The sequence below is a fragment of the Triticum aestivum genome, chromosome 5B, assembly GCF_018294505.1.
Source record: "Triticum aestivum cultivar Chinese Spring chromosome 5B, IWGSC CS RefSeq v2.1, whole genome shotgun sequence".
In the NCBI taxonomy this organism is placed as follows: Eukaryota; Viridiplantae; Streptophyta; class Magnoliopsida; order Poales; family Poaceae; genus Triticum; species Triticum aestivum.
Window position 1 is genome coordinate 650,315,241 of NC_057807.1, and position 20,498 is coordinate 650,335,738.

The 20,498-nt window shown below is 50.9% G+C and overlaps 3 protein-coding genes across 3 annotated transcripts; all 3 read right to left on the reverse strand.

The window, feature by feature from the left end:
* Positions 1-7,370: 7,370 nt before the first annotated feature.
* On the reverse strand, positions 7,371-8,263 carry LOC123117405 (uncharacterized). Its single transcript, XM_044538171.1, has 2 exons — positions 7,982-8,263; positions 7,371-7,806 (listed from the first exon to the last, which is right to left on the reverse strand). Exons 1-2 carry the CDS (start codon positions 8,061-8,063, stop codon positions 7,598-7,600), a joined length of 291 nt encoding a protein of 96 aa, XP_044394106.1. The 5' UTR covers positions 8,064-8,263; the 3' UTR covers positions 7,371-7,597.
* A 6,991-nt stretch (positions 8,264-15,254) lies between these two features.
* Positions 15,255-16,322, reverse strand: LOC123113904 (uncharacterized). Its single transcript, XM_044535224.1, has 3 exons — positions 16,110-16,322; positions 15,809-16,007; positions 15,255-15,713 (listed from the first exon to the last, which is right to left on the reverse strand). Exons 2-3 carry the CDS (start codon positions 15,897-15,899, stop codon positions 15,337-15,339), a joined length of 468 nt encoding a protein of 155 aa, XP_044391159.1. The 5' UTR covers positions 15,900-16,007; positions 16,110-16,322; the 3' UTR covers positions 15,255-15,336.
* A 106-nt stretch (positions 16,323-16,428) lies between these two features.
* On the reverse strand, positions 16,429-20,371 carry LOC123113903 (uncharacterized). The gene is made up of 7 exons (XM_044535223.1): positions 20,164-20,371; positions 19,087-19,681; positions 17,619-18,195; positions 17,424-17,524; positions 17,264-17,344; positions 17,040-17,167; positions 16,429-16,912 (listed from the first exon to the last, which is right to left on the reverse strand). The coding sequence occupies exons 2-7, from the start codon at positions 19,639-19,641 to the stop codon at positions 16,771-16,773; spliced, it is 1,584 nt and encodes a 527-aa protein (XP_044391158.1). The 5' UTR covers positions 19,642-19,681; positions 20,164-20,371; the 3' UTR covers positions 16,429-16,770.
* Positions 20,372-20,498: the final 127 nt, after the last annotated feature.

The window sequence follows — 20,498 nt, forward strand, 5'->3', positions numbered from 1 at the left end:
GCGGTCTTGGATTCCGGGATCTTCACGCTTTCAACATCGCCATGCTAGCCCGTCAAGTCTGGCACCTTCTCCAAGCTCCTGACTCCCTTTGCGCCCGGGTCCTACACGCCAAGTACTACCCTAGTGGCGACCTTCTATTGGCGGTGCCAACACCCGGAATTAGCTATGTGTGGCGTAGTATCCTGCAAGGAATCCAAGTGGTCAAAGAGGGAATGGTTTGGAGAGTGGGCGACGGGCAGCAGATTCGCATTTGGCATGATCCGTGGCTGCCGTCAGGGCCAGTATGTTTCCCGCGCACTCCTCAGGGAGCTAACTTGTTGACAAGAGTCTCTGAACTTATTGACCCAGAATCTCACGCCTGGGATGAGCAGCTAGTGCAACAAACTTTTAGCCAGGGGGACGCAGCAGTGATCCTGCAGATTCCAATCTTTGAACACCATGAGGATTTTGTGGCCTGGAAATTTGACAACAAGGGTTTGTTCTCGGTCAGATCGGCATATAGGGTTTACACTGACATGCTCCAGAGACAACGGCCTTGCCCGCGTGGGGAAAGCTCGTCCGGGGGAGATGAAGACAGGAAGATGTGGCAGCAGCTTTGGAAGGTGCGATGTCCTGGGAAAGTACATCATTTTATGTCGAAACTGGCCCATAACAGCCATCCTCTATTGAGGAATGTGGAGCGAATCGGCGTGTAGCTGGAGACGGACTGTGTGATATACCACCGGCTACAGGAAGACGAAGGCCACGTTTTCCTTCGTTGTAAGGAGGTGAAGAAGATATGGAAGGCGTGCGGGCTGGAGCAGACAAGGCAGAAGCTACTTTCGTGCCAGTCACCGCGCCAACTCCTTAGCCTCATTGTTTCCCTGCCAGAGGATGAGAAATTACATACTATCTTCCTTCTCTGGATGTGGTGGACGGAGCGAAACAAGGCTAACCACAACACTCAAAGAGCTACGATCCAGGAGTTTGGCTTCACGCTGGCAAAACACATTATGGAATGGCGCCTATTCTTTCGGGAGCAAGGAAATAGCAAAGCAAAACCAAAGCCCAGATGGACTTGCCCGGCCACGGATGTCGTCAAGATTAATATTGATGGGTCTTTCGACCCGGAGTCCCGGCATGCTGGCTGGGGTTGCATCGCTCGTGATCATACTGGAGAGGTGATCTTTGTTGCGGCGGGTAACTTAACACACATGTGCGAAGCCCTACATGCGGAGGCGTGTGCCCTGATGCATGCAATGAAGCTAGCTGAAGATCATGGCATGGGACGGGTTGTTTTTAGAGAGAATTCCTTATTTGGCCCTTTATTAAAATTTGCTTCCCTTTTTGGCCCTAAAAATTTGTTCTACTTTTTTTGACACTCAAACTTTATTTTGTTCCTTATATGACACTTCCGTCAGTTTTGCCTAGTAACGGTGTTAAGTCTGACCTAAAAAGACTATGTTACCCTAGTGCAGTGTGTGACAAGATCATTTACATGCAAACACAGAGGTAATGTGATATATATTTTATTGTGATTGAATAAACAAACAAAAATAGTACTAATCATAAAATGATATCGTAGGGGTCTAATAATTATTATTATATTATGAGTGGAACAATGATGACTCATTCAGTCACATTGTAGCGTATAAATTTGTAATACAGATTAATATTACAGTTAATAATCATCTAAACTTCTACCGTCCAGATCGAATTCGTAAGATAGTTATGAGAGTATTCCGTCCAGATCGAATCGATCCAATTGATTGAGAACTAGCTTCTACCGTCCACGTACGCACATGAGACGAGCGTGCACTCTTTCGTTTCCAGGCAAATCAATCAAGCTGCTAGCTTCCTCTTGTGCTAGCTTTGAACGTACCCGTGTGCTAGCTCCTCTGACACGTCCAGGATCAGCGTGTCCGCATATAATACGTTGCAGATACATTCAATACGGCACCAATACATTTTTTGTAGAGGAGGCGCCAATACAGGTATCCGTGCGATATCACGTTGAGGACACGGAAGCCCAGTACAAGCCCACGGCAGCAGTAACCCTAAACAATTAAACATGCAGCGCACTATTCGTTAGTGCATGAGTACCGTGGCAGGCTCTCATGGATGGAGCTGCAACACGATTGTATATGGGCGGTAGCGGATATGGATATTTGAACGTGAGCCCTCCGAAGTACAACACTTTCATTCATTCGTGTTCACGCGCCTTCTCTTCCTTTTTTTTCTGACACACTATCATCAAGGGTAAAATTGTCTTTGTACGTCAAAGTTAACACAGCCGGATGGAAAGTTGGATGGAAGTGTCATGTAGGGAACAAAAGAAAGTTTAAGTGTCAAGAAAGGAAATATAAAGTTTTTAGGGCCAAAGAATTTTAAGAAAGGGCCAAATAAGGAATTCTCTCTTGTTTTTTAGACGGGCTGCATCGGGATCCAGCAAGCTGTCACGACGACTACACTGGACCGTTCCACCCTGGGCGCCCTTTTCCGTGAGATCAAATACCCCCTCCAGCTTCGTTTTATTGAGTGGAATGTCTCTTTCTGCCCTCGCTTGTGTAATGTTCCTGCCCATGAACTTGCGGCTGTTGGTAGGTGGACGACAATGCCGGCTACCATGTGTGGTCGGTAAACCTCCCTAAAGTTGTATCCGATGCGGTGACCGCCGATATGGCTGGTCATCGGTGATTTCTTGGAATGCAAGGTGTTCCAATTCAAAAAAAAAGCTCTGGGCAAGCGTCGGGGTCTCCAATTAAATTGTGGAGATAACCCCGAGCAATTTGACGGGTACCGGTGACCGCCCCCAAGGGTTGCCAAAGTGTACGGGTTCGGTGACCGCCCTCAAGGGTCCCTTAGTGGAATCACGACATCTTGCATTGTGCAAGGGCGTGAGGAGATTGCGGTGGCCCTAGTGGCTTCTTGGGGAGCATTGTGCCTCCACACCGCTCCAAACGGAGATTAGCATCCGCAAGGGTGTGAACTTCGGGATACATCATTGTCTCCGCGTGCCTCGATTATCTCTTACCCGAGCCATTTACTTATGCACTTTACTTTGTGATAGCTATATTGTTCTTTGTCATATATCTTGCTATCACGTAGTTACTTATCTTGCTTAGCATAAGTTGTTGGTGCACATAGGTGAGGCTAGTTGTTGTAGGTTTTGTGCTTGACAAATTAATCACTAGGTTTATTCCGCATTTGTTCAAGCCTAAATCGTAATTATTTTAAAGCGCCTATCCACAATCTTTCAGATGCCAACACGGAAGCCATCCAAGTTCTGCAGGAAGGCAGAAGTTGACAAAAAACCACAAAATACTCTTAAGATTCGACCCAACTACTTCATAGTTGGCCGGAATCTCGGAGGCTACACCCAGTGGGTGCGCTAGTGCGCCCCCACTAACAAGCCGCAGAAACAAGAAAGGAAGCAGATCCTTACCACGATGGAACGCTCTGGCTCCCTTGTCCGCTCCAACTCGCTCTGGGCGAAGGCCTGAAGCCACTCCTCCCATCCGTGGAGGTTCTAGCGCACGGCATCCATCACCGCCTTCTCCTGAGTGCGCGGCCCAATCACGGCCTGGCCGGCTCCGGCTCGGGGTTGTGATCCTCCCGCAGCAGGTCCACTCCTCGGCGCCATTGTCGGCAACCGAATCGCCAAGGCGCGCTCGCCTCTGGCCGGCTCCTCAACGGCCAGCGTTGCCTCCGGCGTTCCAGCCGGTGTCAACTCTGGCACTCCGGTCGGCTCCCCTGTGGTGTTCCGTCTGGGGTGGTGCTCTCGTCAAGCCTCTCCCCTCCGGCCCCTCTCGGTGGCTCGCGTCGTCCTGGAGCGGGGCGTCCGCAGCCATCTCCCCGTCCTCGTCGGCATCGCTATCCTCCACCTCCACCTGCTCGACCCGGGTACGCCCCTCGTTCGTCTGGGGCTCGATGATGGTCGCGGCCGGCTCCGTGCCCGCCGCCACCTCCGGCCAAGCCGGGTCCATGGTGGCCCTCTTCTTCGTGGCAGAGACCCTCTCCCAGGCCTAGGTCAAGACTTCCGCTAGCTTGTTTTCGGCCTTGCTCCGATCCCGCCAGGCGCATGGCTTCGTGTCCTCCGGGTCCAGGTCTAGATCCTCGGGCGAGCTCTCTGTCCGGTCGATGGCGCTGGTCCGCGTCCTCTGGGGCACGGGGCTAGCCCCTGCCACGGCTTCCGTAGCCGCCATAGCCAGGCCCAGTGGCGTCCTGCGCGCCGCCAGGATAGCATAAGGAAGACAAGATCAAGCACGCGAATGGAAACCAGCAAGTACGCTTACCCGATCGCTGTCGAGATGGCCTGCCTCGGCGGCGCGGCTGGGAGAACCCGTCGCGGCTTCTTGGCGGCGCCCCTGCCTCCTGGCGGCGGCGCTCCCACCGTGTGCTTCGCAGCTGGCTTTGGCGTGTCGTCTCCACTGAATCCTTCCCGTGAGGCCGTCTTCCAGCCGCCTTCCTCAGCCGCCACAAGTGGTTGGCACGGCTGTCTCCTCCTGCTGGGGCCGCTGCGCCACCAACTTCCGTCAAAAACGCCTCGTCATCGTCCGGCCAATCTCGCAGAAGGGCCGGGTTCGTAAACTGACCACTGTGGTGCGCCATGCCGGCTTCACCGCCCGTCAGCTTCCCCTAGGCCGGCTCCTCATCCTCGCCGGTGGGCGCGCGCTCGGTCAGGCCGACTCGCCCGACCGCCAGGACCTACGCCTTCTCCTCGTCAGGCATCCGTTCAACTACAAGCAACAACGTGTCCTTCGCAGCGTCAGGGCGGAAGAAGAGCTCAGCTATAGCAAAGTACGGAGACCAGGGACTCACCGCGGGTGCCGGATGCCCTTGGTGGTAAGGTGATTTCCCATAGCGCCATTCCATGACGAGCTTGGCCTTAGAGATGTTGTTGACCCGGTCAGCGACCGCCTCCCGCAGCGACATCTGGGTGGGGTCCTGCGGGCCGTCCATCTTGCCCATGATATGCGCCCGGTGCTGTAGTGGCAGCACCCGGCGCGCTATGAAGGCCGTGATGAGGTCGGTCGCCTTCAGCCCCTCACACGCCACCATCTTCGCCACTTGGTGGCTCATGTTCACCAGCGCTTGCGGCGGGTGCGTGGGGCTGTAATTCCAGTTTAGCTTGGCCTCCGCGTCACGTCGGTGAACGGTGATAAGTTGATGTGGTCCGCGCCCAGATTGCGGACGTAGAAGAAGGAGTTCTGCCACTTCTTGGCGGAATCCTCCAGCGGCATCTTGGGGTATGTCTCATGCCACCGGACCGAGATGAGGCCGCTCCACAGGCGGACATCACGCCGGCCGACGGCCCCTGCTGCTTCAGGAAAAAGAACCGGACCTAGAGGTCCACTGTGGGCTCCATGCCTAGATATGCTTTGCACAGCGTGACGAAGCCGGAGAGCTGCAGCACCGCGTTCGCCCCCAAGTGGTGCGGCTGTAGCCCGAAGAAGTTACGAAAGGAGCAGAAGAAATCGCTCACCGGAAGGCCGAACTCGCGCTTGAAGTGGGTGAGGAAGACCACACGTTCAGTCCCCTCTGGTCGCGGTGAGATATCATTGCCGAGCGCGCGCGCTGCCACCTCCATCACCGGCAGCAGCCGCCTCGTGTTGCGGAGGTACTCGATATCATCCGTCGTGGTCTCGGACCCTCCCACGACCCCTTGGGCCGCTCCATTGATGGGGAAGATTGGCGGAGGAAGGCGCGGCAGAGAAGGAGCAACCGAAGCAGCCGCTGGGCACTGCTCGTTGGAGGTAGAGTGGCGGCGGAGCGTCGCGACAAAATGGTCTCAGGCTCGAGAGCTAGGTGAAGGAAGAAGAAGGGGGTGTAGGGCGCGTGCGTGAATGATTTCTGCCGCTCCCTCCCTCCGATTTATAACCACGACAAGGACGTGGGAAGTGGGATCGGTTGCGCCCACCCTTTCCACTTCCCTGCATTACGCGGGCACGACCCACGCGTGAATTAACTGCATCGAGAAGGGCAACCGTCCGCGGCCGCCACATTAAATCCCTGCGCGGGGGACGAGGGCACGGAGTGGCGGGCCCCAGCCCATCGCAACGTCCCATCGCGCGCGTAGCCTGTCAGGGCCTCTTCAATGAGGCCAAGGAGGCGCGTCCCTTCCCCTTCAAGATTCGGCGGACTCCTCAGTGTCCCGCTCATGCCGGGATGCCGCGATCCGGCTTCCGGAAGCCGGCACACAGTTGGTGTTGCCGGACCCGGCGGTCGCAAGCCTCATCAACATTAGCCACCTTCTCGGGGGTGAAACTGCGAAGGCCCCCCTGCCTGAAGCCGGCGAGCCTTCACAGCTTCAGGGACTAGTGTCGGGGGGATGGCCCCCGGGCAGGCAACGAAGCCCAGAACCCTTTCAAAAACATCGAGGCCAGCAACGCCCCTCAACCCGCTCACTCTGGCTGGCTTCCCAATGCAACCTGGCCAGGCGTGGCGACCCGGCCAGCCGGCATGCGCATGCCGGCTGGTTCCAAGAAGACAAACACCAAGAAGACAAACAAGCCTAACCACGGCCTGCCCCTCAACCCGGCGGCGGGTTAGCGTCCGTTCCCTCTAGGCGTACGGCAAGGCAGGGCCCCACGAGAGGGTGAGCATGGCTACAGTGGCCCACCTACTCCGCTCACCAACGCGGGGATGGCCATTGTGCGCCTCCGTCCCATCGACAAGGACCGACGGTGACCAGGCGTCCTGGCATTGTTGCTGACCCGACTCAACCACTCTGTGACGTACGGCAAACCGAGGCACGGTGCTTCCCGGAGAATCCGGCATACCCTGGTACCCAGCGGGTCCAAGCGCCGGCTTCCAGTCACTGACAACCCGGCCCCGTGCCCATGTAGTATTACCATTGTAACCCCGAGGGGGCGGCCTATAAGACCCCCGGTGCTCCTCCATGTACAGGGGCGAAGCGATCATCAGTAGAATCCACACATACACACGTGTCCACCCACAGAGAGAAGGAGCAGCGTCTGCACGGGCTCGTCTTGCTTCCTCCCCAAAACAGCTCTAGGAGCAAGCTTGTATCATCCTCATATAAACCATACTCGGCAGGACTAGGGCTATTATCTCTCCGGAGAGCCCCGGACCTGGGTACGTCTCGTGTCAAACTTGCGCGTGCCAACCTCGCCTCTGGAACCCACCGGTGCCCTTGTGTCTGTCCCACTCTTTAGCCATCCTATGACATCTGCCGTGAGATCACCATGACAACTGGACAGTACAAACGTAAGCCGTGTATCTTTCAGTGCAAAGCCGGAGTTTATCCTTACGTTGCAAACGTTGGAAAAAATAATTATTCCGACTCACACCGAGTGTGACAACCGTTCTTACATGCTTGAGCACTGAGAAGGGTCCGTTCACCGTTGCGCACTGGACAGCACAAATATATCGAACAAATAAACTGATTTTTATTTGATTAAGCAGAGACGCATATATAAACTGATACCCGTGTTTATTTATTTATTTAAAAAGCAACATCAACTATATTATTATTATCTCTCAAAGGAAAGAGAAGGCTGGGCATGGCTCTGCTCATCTCATCTCATCGGAGCCTTTTTATTTTATGTTTTGGGCGCAACATCGATCTCATCAGTGTCTGCGGGAGCTGGAGCGATCAGTGCTTTTTGCACGGCGGCGGGCAGGGCGTGGGCGTGTCGCGCCCGTCGAAGACGGGGCGTCCATCTCCGCACCGGATCGTCTTCACGGGGCTCGTCTGCACCACCTGGCAGTTGGCGCAGCCGCGGCGGCACCTGGGGCCGACGTCGTCACAGAACTGGTACCCCGACCAGGAGTTGCAGTTGTCGCAGCACTTGGGGAAATTATCTGCACCAACCGCATCCGCATGTAATCAAATCTCAATCTTGCATGCTAACTGGATTCGCATCAGCTAATTATCACATGTACGTACTTATGAGCTAAGATCTCAACGCCATCGATCACAAACATGCAATTAGACGTTGTTGCGGCCGGGACAGAATACTGGAACGTACGTACATACCTTTGGCGGCGGCCTGTGAGAGGATTCCCATGACCATGACGGTCTGGAGGACTAGGATCGCCACCAGCGTGCTGCTCTTCATCGTTGGTTGGTTGGTCCTAAACTTGTCGAGCGAAGCTCTTGCCTTCCCAGTCCTGTCGATCTGCTCGTGGAATGATGGTTTTGTTGTGCTTTGTGTCTGCCCAAAGCTACAAGCAACTCTCTATATATGGCATGCCAATTTTCGGTCATCTCTCAATTGTTATCTAACTAGGTGGATAGGTGTTTGAGATAAACTTGTTAGGCATCAGAACATACAGTACAAGACCACAGAGATGGACTCCCAGGCAGCTGCTTCCAATGAATTATTATCACGACAGTCCACAGAGATGGACTCCCAGTGACTGAATTATCACGACAGCCCACAGAGATGGGGCTGCTTCCAGTGGATTATCACGACAGTCCACAGAGATAGACTCCCGGTGAATGAATTATCACGACAGCCCACAGAGATGGACTCCCAGACAGCTGCTTCCAGAGACAGATCATAACACAGAACAAGAGTACAACGAAAAACAATGATGGATAACGAGCCAACTCAACTCATACCCCATCATGAATCATGACCAACGCCTTAGCTTCAAGCCAGCCTTCACTGTACACAATGCATGACTAATCCTCCACTTGCCACATACATAAACCAGACTCTTTTGCACGGCTCAGCTACTACATACATACATCCACGAGGACCAGCAGCAGGCACCTCAACATCATCCGTCATCGCACCATCAATCTCTTATATCTTTTGAACCAAAAGTCCAAATTAAGTTCCGTTTGCATATCTGTGTTTGTTGCGACGCGAACTTTCGAATAAGACCAATCTTGAGTATATTATGACAAATTCTTAAAAAAAATCCAAGGTTTACATGTTCAAACTTGGGAGTGATAAAATTAAAAAAAAATACCGCATTTTACATACAAGGCATACCACAAGCGAAACCTAGCCCCCCCCCCCCCCCCCGTTCCCCACCTCCGCGGCCAGACGGTCCTCGTGGCAATCTGGTGACGATGGCTCTCGCAGTGCTCTGGACGAAAGTTTTGCCCGACTTGGTCGGTGCCGGCGACGGCGCCGTTCTATTGCGTCGTTTCCATCTTGGTGGCGCTGTCAAGGAGACCCGATCCACCTCCAACCAATGGGACCTCGTCTTCTGGGTGAAAACCCAGATCTATTTTGCTGGATCGGATGGTGGCGGCGTTTTCTTACGTCGCTTATCTTTCTTGGAGGCGACATTTTTGGAGACAAGGTCCGGTTGGCGCTTGTGGCTTTTGTGTTTCTGGTGGGATGTCGAGGCAGTGGAAGTCAGGGCGGCGGCTCCGGACGGTGGATGTATGCCGAGGCGACGGCCTCGGATGGCCATGCAATGACGGCCCTAAGGGGTAGATCCACTGCTTTGCTTGGCATGGGCGGAGAACTCGTGCTGCGGGGGTACCGAGTTCGTCGGCTAGGTCGACGCGATCTAAGGGGTCGGTCTAACTGGAAGTCGGGGCGGCGGCCCCGGATGTTTGGCACGGCGTTCGTGGTCTGCGGGCGGTCGTCTCGGGTAGCAAGGCCTACAAGGCGCCTGAGCCGTGCGGCGTTGTGGCTCGCGGGCGGGCGGGGGACGTCGGAGCGGCGGCTCCGGAGTTGGGTGCGTGTGTTTATTGCAATTGTAGCCTTGGGTCGTGTGGTCGGCGAGGCTTCATCGCTTGTGCGGTTTTCAGTCTGGTTTTCCTCATAGGCCACTCTGTTAGGTTTTCCGATCCGGTTTCCCTCATAAACTGGATCAACTATCTTCTTCCATAATGCAATGCCAAAGCTCCTAGCCCTCTAACGAGGTTTCGTCAAAAAATTTCCTGAGTTTCATTGCTTTTAGAGTTCTAGGTTTAGAGTTTAGGGCTTACAGTTTAGTTTTAAGTTTTAGTTTTAGAAACTAGGTTGTGCTTGGCAGCTCAGTTTTTTTATGTATTTGGATAATACTATGGTCTTATCAGAAACCATAGTTTTCAAAACTTTTAGGTGTTTGGCTTCAACAAATACCATAGTTTTATAAACTGTGGTATCTCCAATATATACCATGGTTTTTTGTGGTATTTAAGAAGTCTTGACCACTTTTTTGCTAGAATGAAGAAGAAAAGATTGTGGTTTTTAGAAACTGAATATTCGTTGCCTAGGCAATTGAGTACTGAGGTTTGAGATTACTACGGTTTTGAGAAAACTATATTGCCAAACTAGGCCTTAGGGTTTAAATTTTGTGTTTCGATTGAAGTTTTGAAACTTGGTGAATGAGAGTGAATTTATCATTCGTTCTTATCAAGTTTCAGTAGTTGAAACTTGGTGAAGTTTCAAAAACTTGTCCAAACATGTTGAAGAGTGGCCTCCTCCCAAAGCCCCCGTCACAACTAACACGAATGTGCAAACGAAATACAAATTGGATTTTTTATCCAAAAGATACATTGGCTTATAATTGTGAAGTTAAGAGAAAACGCATGAGAGGTGTGGTGGGTGAACCGTGATGTGTCAGCCAAAACCTGTATCATGCCGGAATTCGCACGGGATTAAGCTGTAAGCACATGACCTATCCACTTTACAGATCACGACGCAATCATGTGGCCGAAAATCCGCATGTTCTAGCTCTTGCGTGCCATGAACTGTCGTCCACCGAGAAGGATCCGTCCATCGCTGCACTGGACTACAAATGTCCGTTTTGTATCTTTTTTTGAAACTTCAGCCTCTTTATTAGATCAAATAACCGTTACATCACCCACCAGCCACCTTACAATAGATGCCGGTGGTTCCTCAACCCACAAGCCAGGTGGGCTAGAAACCACCAGCCTAGCTAATTCATGAGAAACACAGTTTGCCTCTTTAGGGCAGTGAATGAAAAAAACCGAAGTATAACCTAATGATAAGACAGTGCAATCTGCATAAATTGCCGCCGCTCCCGTTGCCGTGAAGCCATCCGAATTCATTGTATTGATCACCTCCACACAATCCGCCTCCACAACCAGCTTGTTCACTCCCATTTGTTGCGCTAGTAAGAGGCTGTGTCTCAAGGCATATGCTTCTGCTGATGCTGCGTCGGAGACATGCTCGAGCTTGTCATTGGAGGCTGCAAGAAACCCCCCTTTGTCGTCCCTGAGCACTGCTCCAACTGCTCCATTCAGATTATGTGCATAAAATGATGCATCGACATTGAGCTTCACGAATCCCTCCCTAGGCTTCGTCCATCCGCCCCTCTGAACACCCGTCTCCTTCTTCCTGGCATTCGTATAGTTAGCAACTAGAGCCGCGATTGACATCGCCGATCGGGCTGGCGTTTGAACTTCCTCTCCATGAACCTTTTGCCTCCTTTCCCACCAAACATACCACAACCCCACAAGAATTAATGTCTGCGCAGAGACAGCCGGTAGTAAGCTCCCTCGCCGTGGTGCACATAAAATGTAGTCCAGCACCGATGACCCAGCTCGATCCACCTCGCATGCCTCCTCCACAAACCCATCCAGCTTTAAGCATCTCCATATCTCTGCCGCTCTTGGTCAAGTAAACAGGGCATGTTTTATATCCTCGCACCCTCCTGCACACATTGGACAGTTTGTGGGCATTACTATGTGACGATTCGCGAGGACTCCAAAGCATGGCAAGAACCCATGCAGCACCTTCCACGCATGTATCTTGACTTTCCCCGGCAGCGTGGATTCCCACAAATTTTCCCAAACAGGATATTGCTGTGACGGTTGGCCTTCCGTTCGCTCGAACCATCTTCCAAACTGATGATCCCATTCCGCGTGGTATGCTGACCTAACCGTGAAGATGTTGTTCTTTGTGAACCTCCAGGCCACAAAATCATCCATCATTCCTGCTGGAGCTAGCGGAATAGCAAGGATTCTCTCCGCATCCACCTGCCAGAATGTATCCATAATCAGCTCCTGATCCCATAGTCCTGTCACCGGGTTTATCAGATCAGAGACCTTCGACAACAGGTTGGCTCCTCTCGGGGTGACCACATGTCCATCCGCACTCGCTGTAATCCATGGGTCGGTCCAAATATTAACTTGAATACCATCTCCAATCCTCCAAATGGCCCCTCTTTTGAAAGTACAGATACCAGCACATATACTCTGCCATGTGAAAGAGCATCCACTCTTCATCTTTGCTTCCAGAAGTTTTCCATCCGGGTAATACTTTGATCTTAGGACCTGCGCACACAAGGAATCTGGATTTTCCAACAGTCTCCAAACCTGCTTGGCAAGCAGAGCGAGGTTGAAGTTGTGTAAATCCCTAAACCCCATCCCCCTTTGTTCTTCGGTATACAAAGTTTCCACCAAGCCGCCCAATGTATTCTTTTATGGTTGTCGTCATCGCCCCACCAGTATTTTGATATGGCATCCGTCATCCCTTTACAAACTTTTTTCGGGATATTAAACACCGACATCGCAAAAACTGGCATGACTTGAGCAACAGCCTTAATGAGCACATCCTTCCCTCCTGTAGATAGCATCCTCTCCTTCCATCCACTCAATAACTGATTGATCCGGTCGATGAGGTACTCAAATGCTTCACTCCTGTCCACGCCCACCATCGCCGGTAAACCCAAGTATCTATCATTCATCGCTTCCGTGAATATACGCTGTTTCTGACAGATTATTACTTTTTCTTCCACTGCCAAATTCGGGCTAAAGTAGATGCTGGACTTCGCATCACTCACCAACTGGCCCGAGCTCTCACAATATGCATCCAAAATATCCCGTAGACAATCTGCATTGGTCCTGTCTGCACTCATCAGAATTAGTGAATCATCCGCAAAGAGTAAATGTGAAATTTGTGGTGCATCTCTACAGACTCTCACGCCGACTAGGTTCCCGTTATTCTCTTCCCTTTGCAGCAAACTTGACAAGGCCTCGGCACATAGCAAAAATAAGTAAGGAGACAAGGGGTCTCCCTGCCTTAGCCCCCTTGAAGGGTAGAACACATCCGTATTTGTCCCATTGAAACATGCATTATATGAAACTGATGACACACATGCCATTATCAACGAGATCCATCTGTTGTCAAAGCCCAACCTCTCCATCATGCGCTTCAGGAAGCACCATTCCACCCTATCATATGCCTTATGCATATCTAATTTCACCGCACATAGCCCTGACTTGCCTTGCTTTCTTTTTATAGTATTCATGCATTCATACGCAATAAGAATGTTGTCTGTGATCAACCTGCCGGGGACAAAGGCACTCTGTGTCGGGCTGATTATCTCCGGTAAGATTCCTTTCAACCGATTAGCTAGCATCTTCGAGATGATCTTGTAGGCCACGTTACAGAGACTAATCGGTCTGAACTGAGTGATATTATTCGGAGCTGCCACTTTCGGAATCAACACTATAGTAGTACTATTCCATCCCACTGGGATCGTACCTGTGTTGATTGCTTCCAACACTTCTTTCACCAGATCCTCCTTAAGCATATTCCAAAACCGTTTGTAAAAAGCAGCATGTAGTCCGTCCGGTCCAGGAGCCTTGAAATCTCCTATACTGAACAATGCTCGTCGGACATCTTCTTCATTGAATGGAGCTAACAGTGCTTCATTCATCTGCACTGTCACCTTAGGCATCACTTTTTGGATTACTTCCTCATTTGGAATCGCCACCTGCGAGGTAAACAAGTTAGTGAAATAATTTTGTACGATCTTCTCCATCTCCGCTTGCCCCTCCTGCACCACTCCATTCTCATCTTGTAGACTCTTGATAGTATTCTTCTTTCTCCTAGATGAGGCATACATGTGGAAGAAGTTTGTATTCCTATCACCATGTTTCAACCAATTTGCTCGGCCTCTCTGCACCCATTCGATCTCCTCTTGTTCCAACAAGTTCTCAATGACGAGCAGTATTTCCTTTTGGCTATCAATGGCTGCATCTGTAGCCGGACCCCTTCTCAGGTCCTCCAACTCCGCCTTAAGTGCGACCATCCTTTTCTGCGGTCTCTTCAACACTTCCCTGTCCCACTTATGTAAATCAGTGTGTACAGCATCAACTTTCATCTTGAATGGCCCTAGGCCTAGCATCGCCGCCCTTTGCCACGCCGTACGAACCACCTCCTCCACCGTTTCCTCCTTGAGCCATCTTGCTTCAAACCTTCTTTTAGTTTCCCTCGGTCTACTATGTTCCGCGTAATATTCTGTATCCACCACCAAGGGTCGATGATCGGATTTCGTCATCTCCCCATTTATCACCCCTGCATGCGGGAAAATGCTATTCCACCTTGAATTACACACCGCCCTATCCAGTCTCTCCTTAATCCGGCCTCTGCTCCAAGTAAAGCTATCTCCCGAGGCTCCCATATCATCTAGATCACAATCTGCCAACGCATCTCTAAACCCTTGCATTTGTCGCTGCTCCCGAGCTGCTCCCCCCTCCTTCTCATGAGCAAAAAGAATCTCGTTAAAATCCCCAAACACCATCCAGGGGGCATCCACGACCTGGTGCAGTGATCTAAGATAGTCCCACGATTTATGCTTATTCTCTCTTGCCGGTTCTCCATAGAAACCAGTGCATCTCCACTCCTTCCCATCATCAATAATGACATCAATGAAATTACTCGTAACATCAAGTTTTGTGATTTTCTTCTCGCTTCTCCAAAACATCACAAGACCCCCCGCCCTACCATCGCTCGGATCGACCAGCCTCTTCTGGAATCCTAACTTTGTCATCAGCTTCTCCGCCTCCGCGTCAGACAGGTGTGCCTCTGAAAGAAAAAGCACACCTGGTTTATAGCACCTCAAGACCTCCCGAAGTGCTCGAACTGCCCGGGACTGACGCATCCCGCGGCAGTTCCACCCTAAGAGTATCATTGAGCCTGGCGGTCCCCCGGAACAGGGGCCGCCAATATTGCCAAGTCCATAGAAACTGTCTCATCAACCTTATGCCTCTTGCTTCCCTGCGAGCTAGTGTCATCTTCCCCCTCCTCTCCTCCTTTCTTACTTACTTCCTGCACTTCCAGCTGTTCTCCCACTTTGCCGTCAGTTAACAGGAGTTGTGAGCCTTTCCCCTGATCCTTCTTGCGTTTTGTATCTTTGATGCAAAGCCGGAGTTTATCCTTATGTTGGAAAACAAAATTATTCCGAGTCACATCGAGTGTGACAACTGTACATATATGCTTGACCACCGAGAAGGATCCGTTCACCGTTATATTGGACAGTACAAACATATCACACAAATAAACTGATTTTCATTTGATTGAGCAGAGACCATATATAAACTTTTCTTTTGAATCACTGTAATGCCTACCAGCGGGACATGGAACCAGGTTTTACAAAGCTTATTTATTTATTTATTACGGAGCAACATCAACTATATGTTGTATCTCTCAAAGTAGAGAGAACGACGACAGTTGTTGCTGGGCGTAGGCGACAGACATGCATGTACAACCACAACGGCTCTGCGCATCTCATCGGAGCCTTTTTTATTTTATACGTACTACTACTTTCCGGCCCGACATCGATCTCACTGTGTGATGAGGTGGAGCGATCAGTTCTTTTTGCACGGCGGCGGGCAGGGATGTATGGGTAGGCGGAGCGTCCATCTCCACACCGGAATGTCTTCACGGGGCGGGTCTGCACCACGCGGCAGTTGACGCAGCCGTCGCGGCACTTGGGGCCGACGTCGTCGCAGAACTGGGCCCCCGACCAGGAGTTGCAGTGGTCGCAGCACTTGGGGAAATCGTCTGCACGGTCGACGGAATGGAATCAGACGTTGCTGCGCGCGGGACAGATGAGTAATTGGAACGACGACGATAAGCATCAGCAACGTAGTACGTACCGTCCGTGTCCGCTGCCTGTGAGTGTGCGAGGATCCCCATGACCATGACGGCCTGGAGGACCAGGATCGCCACCAGCGTGCTACTCTTCATCCTTGGTTGGTTGCTCCTAAACTTGCTCTTCCCGGCCCTGTCGATCTGCTCGTGGAATGATGGTCTTGTGTCGTGGTTGTGTCTGCCCAAAGCTACAAGCAACTCCCTCTATATATAGCATGCCAACTTTCGGCGTCATCTATCAATGATGGTTTTCAATAGGAAAAAGGAAATCAAAGTTAACATGGCGCCCGTGGTCATTATCCTTACCAGGTTCCAGCACAATTCATCTAGAAGAAGGCTGCAGCACAACCTGCGCAGAACAGGACAGTACAAGACCACAGAGATGGACTCCCGGACAGCTGCTTCCAATGAATTATTATCACGACGGTCCACAGAGATGGACTCCCAGTGAATTATCACCACAGACCACAGAGATGGAGCCGCTTCCAGTGAATTACCACTCCAATCCACAGAGATGGGCTACCGGTGGATTGTCACGGCAGCCCACAGAGATGGACTCCGTGGACGGCTGCTTCCAGAGAGAGATCACAACACCGGAACAAGAGTACAACGAGAAACAATGATGGATAACGAGCGAAGTCAACTCATACCATCATAGCCAACGCCTTAGCGTCAAGCCCGACCATCACTGTACACAATTCACAACTAATCCTCCACTTGCCACACGCATAAACCAGACTCTTTTGCACGACCCAGCTACTACATACATACATCCACGAGGACCAACAAAGGAAACCAGCAGCAGGCACCTCAACATCATCCGTCACCGCTCAGTTTTCAATCCTCAGACTAGCAAAGGCAACGCAAAAACGGCAAAACAGGCAGGGCATTGGGTGAGATGCAGTTCTCCAGCTCCTCCATGTCCGCCCACGGTTGTGCGTTTACTTGCACCACCGACTCTGTAGCATCAGCACGCCATCGTCCCAGCGCCTCCCTGGACGGCCTTGTAGCACTCCAGGCTGCAGAGCGGGAGCTTCGTCTTGGAGTCACGGTACTTGTAAGGGTTTGGGCACGAGGGGCCTGCGCACTTCTCCCTTGGAGGTGGGTAGCTGGAGAAATGAAAGCCAAGCCATGGGTGTTGAATGTAAGCACACATTACCACAATGAGAATCAAAATGAACTAGTCACTCACAAATGATGCGTGTGAAATAGCCACAAGTAGGCATTGTGTTTAACCTGATAGGTTTGGAGTTAAATATGCTAGGAAGGCCCATGGTATCAGGGAATGTAACAACTGTTCCTTCTGGTCGCATTACGCACTGGATGCAGCTTCTTTTATATTCCTCGAATTTTGCTTGCTTTTCCTGCGAGGCAAGAATGAGAAAAAAAAATGATGCAATTGCCATTATAGCTAGCAAGGGAAGAAAGGACAGCTACTATACAACTCCGATGTATTGTACCTTGTCTTCACGTTCTTTCTGCTTCTTCTCTTCCTTCTTCTTCTCAGTGTCAATCCCCAATATTTTCCTCATTGCTTCAGCCTGTACAGAAGGGACCATTAAAATTGGGTCACCCAACATAAAAAAAGAAAGGAAGCTATGAGCAAGAAGAAAAACAAACCTGTTGCTCTCTCTCTGCCTTCTCTACTTGCATCTTACGCCTCTGAGCCACTTCTGCTTTTTTGGCTTGTATCTCCACATCTGAAAGCTTATCCTTTTGCCCTGCAGCGTTAAATACCAAGACCATTTAGCATTTTATCAGAGATACAGTACATTAGTTATCAATAATATACTCATATTAACATAGGAACTGTACTTCTAGATGATGGAGCAGCTGGTAACCCGTCGGGAAATTCAATCATGCTTTCACCATGGCCACCCCTGCCTTGGAGGGCTCGCTGCCTTGTTGTTAGGCCAGGAGCTTCAATCTTTACACCCGAAGGTGAATCAGCTTCAATTAATCTATCAGACACATCCAACCCAAATTCCTCCTCTACAATAAAATCACTGGTATCCTCCAGTTTCACCTTCTTCCTAACATCTCTGCTAAATTGTGACATAGTGAAGTCGTTGTCCACTTCATAAGGAGTGCTCTTATTTTTAGAAACCTTGGATAGCTTCTTCCTGAGACCATCCTCACCATAACCATAAGCTAGAGGCTGGTCAGTAGCCATGTGCTGTTCTGGTGCAGCTTTAGCCACTTTAAGTTTTTCAAGATAAAGTAATTCACCATCTTCATCATCAGAATCAAGAGTTCGCTTCTTAGGGACCCTTTTGCTTTTGCGAACCAGGTCAGAAGATGGTGAAATGTCATGCTTATCTCCACGTTTTCCATCAACGTGATTACCATGACTAACCTTTCTTGTGCTGTGATGTTTCTGCTCACCAGAATCCTATAAAAAGACAGGACCCACTTAGAGCACGACAAAAAATGAAAACAGGCAGTTTGCAAAGCTATCAACATAAATTAAATATAGTACTTCATATTTACCATTTCAGTCAAGATACCTAAGAGAAACCAAAACAGGGCAATTTGCAAAGGCATATACAAGATAAACCATAACACGGCATTTTGCAAAGGCATGGTAAGGCAAACCATAACAGGGCATTTTGCAAAGGCATAGATAAGATAAGGCAAACCATAACAGGGAATTTTGCAAAGGCATAGACAAGAGAGTTGAACCAATAGCAAAACAACATTGACTCGTTGGCATATAAGATGACTTCACTACAACAAATACTACCAGTCCGACAACCGACAAAAGAGTATTCGTTATAAATTAAATATAGTACCTCAACATAAATTAAATATAGTACCAACAAAAAATGAAAATGGGCAGTTTTCAAAGCTATGAACATAAATTAAATAGTAACACCTCATATTTACCATTTCAGTCAATCAGATACCTAAGAGAAACCATAACAGGGCATTTTGCAAAGGCATAGACAAGAGAGTTGAACCGACAGCAAAACGACATTGACTCATAAGCATATAAGATTACGTCACTAGAGTAAATACCAACATTCCAACAAGCGACAAAAGAATAATCATTGTTACAGCTGTATCAGTCTTATTTTCACATCGGCAATAATTGGATGGGGTTGAGTTATTTCAGTTGAGCTCTAAAATAAGTACATTGTACTACTATTAAATGACAAGTAAAAGCATCTCTCACCAATTACCTACAGACAATACTTAGTTCTACTTGAAAAAATTAAGCAAGTTTCTATATGATAGCATATTCCGTTTGAGCAGGTTTCTCCGTTAAGTAGAAACAACAAACCTTCTGCTTTTGGCGATGGAAAGAGACATCCGATGTGCCAGGCATGCCAACGTCAACAGGCTCTTGTTTTGGTATGATTCGGTTAAGTCCGCTAACCTTGAGCTTAACTTTTCTCACCCTATTTTCCACTGGCACAGGGGTGTCCCTTGAGGACAACTGCGAGGCGTCAGTGGATCCAGAGTTTCTTGAGGAAGCCAGTGCAAGAACACCATGAGTAATATGCTTGGCATCGTTGGGCTTGCTGCTCCGATTGTGGCCAATATCATTATCCCCTGCAGATCCCTCCTCTTTCTTTATCTTCTTGGACAGGGCATTCCTATGGTGGGTGGAGCCCCTACCTTCAGGCCCGTTGAGGTACAGCTCCTTCCGCCGTTGACCGCTGGCCTCGGCAGCGGCCTCGTCTTCGGGGGAAATGCTCCGCGAAGGCGCGCACGATATGTCCTTGTACTCGGAAGCGAGCTGCTCCTTGGGCCTCGGCCTCCTGGACGCCACGCTCCTGGGCCTCTTCATCACCGCTTCTGAGGCGTTCAGCGCAGAGTTCCCGAGCCCATCCATCACGGAAGGCGCCTATCCCCGGACCAAGGCCGCGCTTTACCTGCGTGCATTGAAATGAAATGCCACATCACAATCATGGTACCATATAAACAGTAATTGCAGGTAGCCAGCAGATGCATCAATCAACAGAGTACGCTCAAAAAAAAAACAATCAACCGAGTAACCAGACCACCACGAACTGCGAGAGCCCCATCCCCGAACCCCACCAAACAGGATAGCGGCAAGAGCATGTGCCCGAACCCCGCCAATCAGGATAGCGCAGCAAGAGCATATGCATACACTGGGAGAAATAGCGGCGACAGCAGGTTGGGACCTCGAAGCCCCGCCCCAGGACGAGCCCTGAGCACCCACGAGCGCGCCGGCGAGCAGCTCGGACGGATTCGGAACCCGCGCGTGCACCCCAAAACCCCCCAAAACCCTCGGTGCGAGCAAGCGCGCGGCGGGCGGAGAAGAAACCAAATGGACCGGAATCGGCGGCGGCGGCGGCGGCGGGCAGGAACCGTAGATAGAGCGTATCGTTACCTCGGAGGGGAGCGGCCGCCGGTGCGGCGCGGATTGGGGCGGCGGCGAGGGGGCGGGGGGCTAGGGTTAGGGTTTGCGGCGAGAGGGGTGGAGGGTCGGGAGGGTATTTGGGCTGGGCCCGTGCGGAGTGAGGATGGATGATGTGCCGAGGGTGGGGAGGGGAGGGGGGGATGATGCGGGCGGGGGGGAGGAGAAGGGTGGAGGCGTGGGGCTCGTTGGTGGGCGACGCGTAATTTCTCCCATCCCATCTCTTCTAGCGGAACGGGGAGTAGCTTTGCCTTTGCCCTCGCCAGCGTTCCGCTCCGGTGTCGTCTCCCTCCTCCGCCTGCCGCTTG